The sequence below is a fragment of the Saccoglossus kowalevskii genome, chromosome 3, assembly GCF_978046115.1.
Source record: "Saccoglossus kowalevskii chromosome 3, keSacKowa6.1, whole genome shotgun sequence".
NCBI lineage: Eukaryota > Metazoa > Hemichordata > Enteropneusta > Harrimaniidae > Saccoglossus > Saccoglossus kowalevskii.
In genome coordinates, this window is record NC_140643.1 from 38,049,803 (window position 1) to 38,056,859 (window position 7,057).

Below are 7,057 nucleotides of genomic sequence, written 5' to 3' on the forward strand. Positions count from 1 at the left end.
GTAAACCTCTTACTTAAAGTTGTAGAATATATCTGATTGAAAAACAAGATCTATCTTAACGATACACTATCTAATACCGGTATGTACTACGTTACATTGTTAAATCTAATCTCCAACAAGATTTACTTACATGCAAGGCTAATGGGACTGTTGCTTGGTTCAACTACAATCTCTCCTCCTTGAGGGCACCTTTGTGGATTTTATTAAGTAAGTGAAAATATAAAGCTGCATATTTGAAATTACCAAGCTTTCTTAAAAGCTTGTTGTCATGCAGCATGATGGCTTTTCTGACTCAGGCTTAATCTGATGTGAGATGTTAATGGGTCCATGCCAGACATGATACTTTAATGTGAATTTTTATCTTGGCCAGGAATTACTTTAAAAAATAATTTTTGTGTATGCAGACCATTCATAATTCTTTTCACAAATTCTAATTCACAAAAGAAGGACTGCAAAAAAAACAAGCTCTGCAACATGTATACAGCTAGATATTTAAAAATAGCATATTTTCATCAAAAATGACACTAAAATTAGAGAAAAATCTGTCTAAAGTCCACTAAAGGTTTCTACATATAAAGTAGCAATAGACCTAGCGATTTAAAAGACGAAGCCAAAAACAGCATAATTAAAGATTTTAAGATATCTTCACAAAATGAACAAATCTGAAAAAAGTCCACCCAAGGTGAACATATACAAGGAATATATACAAAGCATTAAATGGGTGACAAGAAAGCAATGTAATGCTGTCGACTTGTGGACAGTAGAGCTGAAAATTTTTGTTTTAAAAGTATCGTAATACATAATTATGTATTTGTGATTGTCGAAGTGGTTCCAGGTTTGGACATCGAGTATCGCCTAAGATTGAAATATTTATTATCCCAAATTGTTAACGTTTTTGACACTTTCTGGCAAAACTATTACTATTTTTGCTATTTTTTGTCAAATCTTACTACCACATATTTTGTGAAATTAGCGTAAGTGGACAGATACCTAGATATGCTGGTCTTCATAGCTAGGACTAGCATGTGAAGTATCCATGATCTGAAATTTTGCAAATACGGAAAATAATTGATATTTCACTGTTAATCAGAACAGAACCAATTCTGTAGGAACCGCTGCGCATTAAAACACTTGTGAGTTAACAAATGACACTCAAACACACACATCAAATGAGAAGCATTGAAATCTGAAAGTTCATCACATATATCCAGTGATTGGTGTAAATTCAAATATTTCACATACTAGTAATAGTCCCAAGACCCCACCCAGTACAACTATAGGAATGAAATCACAATGCGATTTTCATGTCTTTTACATATAAATATTGAATGCTATTTATCAGTAACCGACTGAATACATCTACAGTAATTTGATGTGTGTTAATACAAAAAATCAACTTAGCTAATAATATAATAATAATAATAATTTTTAATAATTACCAATTTTTGTACCAATGACATTAAGGTTCAGTGATTAATTCACAATCATGGTCATTTATAATGTCTAAAGTTGATAAGTTGGATGTTTAAACTTAATATATTTATTAATGCTTCAAGCCAAAATTTTCAAGGCAATATTTTGGTAGAACATTTTTTGGAGGGCTTAATTTTTTACTAAATGAATATATTCTATCATTCACAAGTCAACATTTTTGAAAAACTATTGAAATAATTATGTTGGTTTAAGTTTGTGAAAGTTGACATAAGTAGATTTTAGAGTTCAAGAGTTAATTCTGTTAAAAGCATTCCAACTGTTTTGATGTCATTTGATGATGTATTGATGTACCTAAGTGATATGTAATATGATCAGCTTCAATCAAACTAGTTGTACCATTGTCTTGTCTTAACATGTCAAGTATCATGATTTAGATAAAACTAGACAAATTGTAGTTTAGTTTTCCATGTAATGTAGAAATTCTGGTACCTACAACATGTAAGCTAACAGCAAACCAGTAAAAGGAAAAGGAGAAAAATCTGCAAATTGAATTTTGCTAATGTCAACTTTTGGAACCATCTACAAAAATTATTTTGTACAGTCTGATCCGCCCCACATAAAATATTAACTAAAACAATTAAAAAAATTATAAATCTTTTGATCAAATACTATAAGCAATATCTGAAACTGTCCAAAATTATGATGAAAATTAGTCAAAATTTTACAAAATGTAAATATATTCACGGAAATTTGGACAGAAAAAATACTCAAAGGGTTAACTTTTTGATCAGAAGATTTTAATTAATTAATTGCTTCAATCATTAATTACAGTAATTCCTTCATTTCAAAAGTAGCATTGATTTTTTGTGATTGTTCTAAAGCGCCACAGTATTTATATTTTTTATTTATTTCTTGCCCCCTCTGTCGGAATTCAAATGACCTACCCCTTAAATTACTTGGGTCTTAAAAGACAATGACCTTAAGCCCTGCAATGCTTGTGCTTGTCTATTTCAATGGAATAATTGGGATCATTGCAAAGAGATGCCAGGATGATGAAGTGGTGAGTTGAAATCAATCCCCTATACAAATCTTACAAGTCACTAACAATGTTATCAGAAACCCATATATCTTACCCATTACTCCTATCAAAGTGAGTGAAAGTCTCGCTTAGACTACAATTCCATTTAACATCACGAGTACATATACTGACGGGTGCATCGACGACTGGTAGAACACACTCTGAATCGCTGGGTGTTCCAATCACAGAGGTGAAAAGTGCACTTTCCATTTCTTTTAGACGTTTAAAACGATCTGTAACTGTTCCAATTCTTTTACTGACCTCCTTCAATACATGCCAAGTACCGTTATTTCCAGCCAGTAGCACTGTGGATAATAAACACAGAATTCTGTTTAGATTTCACAGGGCATACACAGTAAAGATCGAATAGCAACTGTAAATGCCAATTTTTCTGTTACTGATCATAAAAGTGAAACAATTAATTTATTAACACGTTCATGAACAAGGAGCATAACTCTATCCATATTTTTTTTCCATATTTTTTTAATCATCTGAGCATAAACTTATTCTGTTTTTTTTTTAACTATCAAAAGATTTTTTTGAATATTACATTTGTATTTGTAAAATAATATAACTGGTATCAGTTAAACACTGCTACTGATGTAAACATTAGGACAAACAACAACATTTGTGTTTCCCGGGAACAAACTAAAGAAAGACATTGTGTTGGAGTTTATTTTATTTTATTTTATTTTTTCTGGTGCTATAACATAATCATCATTCTAACAAAAGATATTAAAAATGGCCATTAAATTTGTTTCTTTCGGGGAAGGGGGTAATTTTCAAAAATAAAATGTTCATATTTTGAACAATTGAGTAGGTAACTCCCATATTATACAGATTTTTTCCTTGGTTTCGGAAACTTACATATAATATCAGATGCAAACTGGTAAAACAATACTTTGTATTTACAATCAAATTTGATGAAAGATTGTGAAAACTCTTTTAATTCCTTCAACAAGTCGTACTAAAAGCTTCTACATGTATTTTAGTTTACATATATAAACATATCACACAACAAGTGACAGTGAAACCATTCATGTTTGTATTTAATGGAGAAGACTACACAAACACCATAATGCTCCTAGATGAAAGAGCTCCACAAATTTAGGAGAATACAATGTAAGTTGTTGTTTTTTTATCAGTTTAAATTTGTTTAGATATATTCAACTTGTCATCAGAATTATGTAGAACATCATCTTTATTATCCAGCACAGAATTATGGGTAATGAATGACATCATACTGTTATGAAAAATTGAGGAAATGATTTCAGAGCATGGTCATTCTTAGAACCAAATTCTATGTTCGTAACTTGAACAATTCTGCATCTCCAAAGTAACCTTCACTTCAAAGTAATATAATTTGAGTAGTATAAGTATTACATTCAATACACTTCGGTGTAGATCGTTAAAGTCTTAATACAAAACTGGCTGTACCGGTACTCACTCATGTCTGTTAATGTCAACTCAAACGATTAATAAAGTTGCTAAATGCTTGAAACTGAATTTTAACAATTCGCATATTGTTATTAATATGTATTTTCCATAATTTGTTGACTTAATTTCTCATTGGCTATATGTCTTGCACATTTTTGTAAAAATATGGATTTATTTTGTGAAAGTTGAGACTTTGAATTTCAAAGGCATGTGTTCCATGTTTATATAAAATGACCAGTATAATATTTTTTAATCACAAAGGGATAATATCTAGTGTTAAGCATTTGAAAATATACTGGTATATAACAATATCACACATTATTTGAATTATTCTCACTGCACACAAGGGATGGTAGTTAATTTGTTAGTCAATAAAATATGTCATTTGTGTGGGGTAATGTGAACGCATTTAGTATTCACAGGTTTTTAATTCTACTATTTTCTTTGCTGATTAGTAAAATCTGCTTAATTAACACTATATGTAAACATGTAAAATCAAAAAAAGCTTACGAAGTGTTCCCATGTTCTGAAAGTATTTGAGGCATATTAAAAAATTAATTCTAAATTTAATACTAGCCCTTCAAACAAGAAGCTTGTCTGCTACATGAGATGCCCAACATGAAAACAATGTATTGAAGTTTATAATATTCACAGAAAGAAAATAAATTTGATTGTAGGACATTTGCTTTGCAGGCTAATTTATTCGGCAGCACCTATACCACAAGTTCAATTTAAATCTGAATTTTTTAGATATCGAAATTTTGCTAATAATAATTAGATAATCAATGAATATACATGGTATTCAACATTAAACTAATCACATCTGTGGATTACACCAGACCTATGTACTAAATTTCAATGAAATGTAATAATTATGCATATTGTGCAAATTATGAAATTAGTGTGCTTGAATTTCAATCCAAAACTAATCAGGACGTTAGCAATGTCCCCATGCACTTATAAGGCTTGAAATGAAATAACTGTTTTTTGAGATATAGGTGGAAAATTGGTTAATTACTATGCAAATTCTTATGAATATATTTAAACCCAAAACTAACTAGGTCATAGGTCATCCTATTGTCTCAGAGTATACTATGTACCAAGATTTATTGACATAAGAGGATTAGTATGAGATATTGATGAAAAAACAAAAATATTACTGATTATTATGTGAATCAGATAATTAGTATACACAGATTTTAACGTAAAAACTAATAAGGTCTGTACAATGTCATTCAAATGTGATTAGAACTTGAGATATCAATGGAAAAGCCGAAAAGTATGCAAATAATAATTATGCCTGGATTTAACCTAAAACTAATCAGGTCTGTGAATTGTCCTAGAACATCTATGTACTAAGTTTCATTGAAATGTAATGATTATATCAGTGGAAAAGCTTGAAATTGACTTAAATGTGTTTTCGCACACAGGAGTCAATAACAATAGATAGCTGAATAGAACCCAGAGAAATTGCTCAAAATCATCAAAACAGTGAAAATAAAGTGTTACAGCAGTGCAAAACAGTTTAATTTAGTTATAATCTTTGTATTTCCCCTAATTTAATTATAATTGGGACTTTTAGCTAAATAACGATTCTGCTAATCCTCGCACTGAGCCAAATTCACTAAAAAAACATAAAATGGCATGTAGTTGTTTTATATTGTTTAACAAGTAAAAAACGATTCTTATTTGAAAAACTGTTCCACACACAACGCCGCGGCAACGCAGACTCATGTCAACACAGTTGAATCCAAATCTACCAACTGTGTTCAGTATTTAAATCAGTTCAGTACGCATGTAAACAAAAATGGAAAAAAACTCTGATATGAATTTATTTTTGGAAAACAAAGATATTTTACCTGAATCTTGGAGCTTATCAAGGATGCCGTACTTATCATACTGACTGTCTACATGTGCAGACATATTCGACATCTCAACAAAACTTTCCCTGGTTCCGCTGAATAATTCGCCGTGGTTTTCCCATCTAACTACTTCTGCTGGATCCATGGCAACTTCTGTACTTCCAGATTCCGTGTTGTAAATTTTTACAAACAGTATAATCTGAAGCGACAACACGATCGAAATCAAGACGACAAAACTGCGACATCTTGCTTTGCGAATGAACATTATCGGACAAACCCCGGAACGACCTGAACGAAGAAAGTCAGTCAACACTCAGAGGTCAGGGGATGGTTTGGTTCTGTTGGTCTCTACAACAGTGGGGATCCAATTTAGAGAGCCAATTAAAACGCATTCGACCTTCGCGGCGCGATTCCATAACGGAATGAGAACTATATGTACTAGTATATCGATCACATAGTGTGACCAGAATGTTCACTTCCCCAAAAATACCAAGCAATGTTAACCGATAGAGGGCGACATCTGTGTTTATTGTGATGCCTGTTTACCGCTACACACAGGCAACTAAAAGTTGGAAATATCAATACCGGATAATATAATTTGTTTCATATTTTCACCGCTGTGTTATACACCACTCCAAAAATATACAAACCATAATATACAGTATATGTTTGTATCCTTGGATGTCTACTAAATGTGGTATTGAACAAAAACACTAAACAGCTTACTAGTACATCATCAAGATTATTAATTCTGAAAACTTCTTCTTTCCAAACATTTTCTACATTTACATTCTATGTTGAATAAAGGATATTGGATAATGGCCCACATATTTGATAAATCCTTGGTTGAATTGATCACGGGGACACAGTCAAATCCGGCGAACAAAGAACAAGAAAGAAGTGAACTTTATATCGAATAAAAAAATGTTACATTTACATAAATAAATTACTCTAGTCTGGTTGGTTGTCTGAGCTCTAGTGGCCGGCAGTGTACACCAAATGAAAATGACGGCCGGCAACCAAGAGGGATATGAACCACGGCAGCTATTTTTACAAGTATATGTAAATATATATTTTCATTGGAGCAAATAAACAAAGAATTATAAGCAGCTGAACTTCGAACTTGAAAAATATGTTACCGTCACTTGGAGATTGTAATACAGTATCATTCACATGACAATTGCAACAATCAAAATAAAATAAATGAAATGTGGGCGTAGTACATTTGCATAAAATTTGAATAAAT

General features: G+C 31.4%; 1 protein-coding gene across 1 annotated transcript in view; it reads right to left on the reverse strand.

Annotated features, from left to right (window-relative positions):
- Nucleotides 1–6,280, reverse strand: part of LOC102801711 (uncharacterized) — a 32,098-nt gene extending 25,818 nt beyond the window's left edge. The window contains exons 1-2 of the mRNA XM_085497163.1: nt 5,809–6,280; nt 2,568–2,817 (exon numbers count right to left, since the gene is read on the reverse strand). Coding sequence (XP_085353289.1) covers nt 2,568–2,817; nt 5,809–6,076 — 518 coding nt within the window. The 5' untranslated portion in view covers nt 6,077–6,280. The remainder of the gene's footprint in view (nt 1–2,567; nt 2,818–5,808) is intronic.
- Nucleotides 6,281–7,057: the final 777 nt, after the last annotated feature.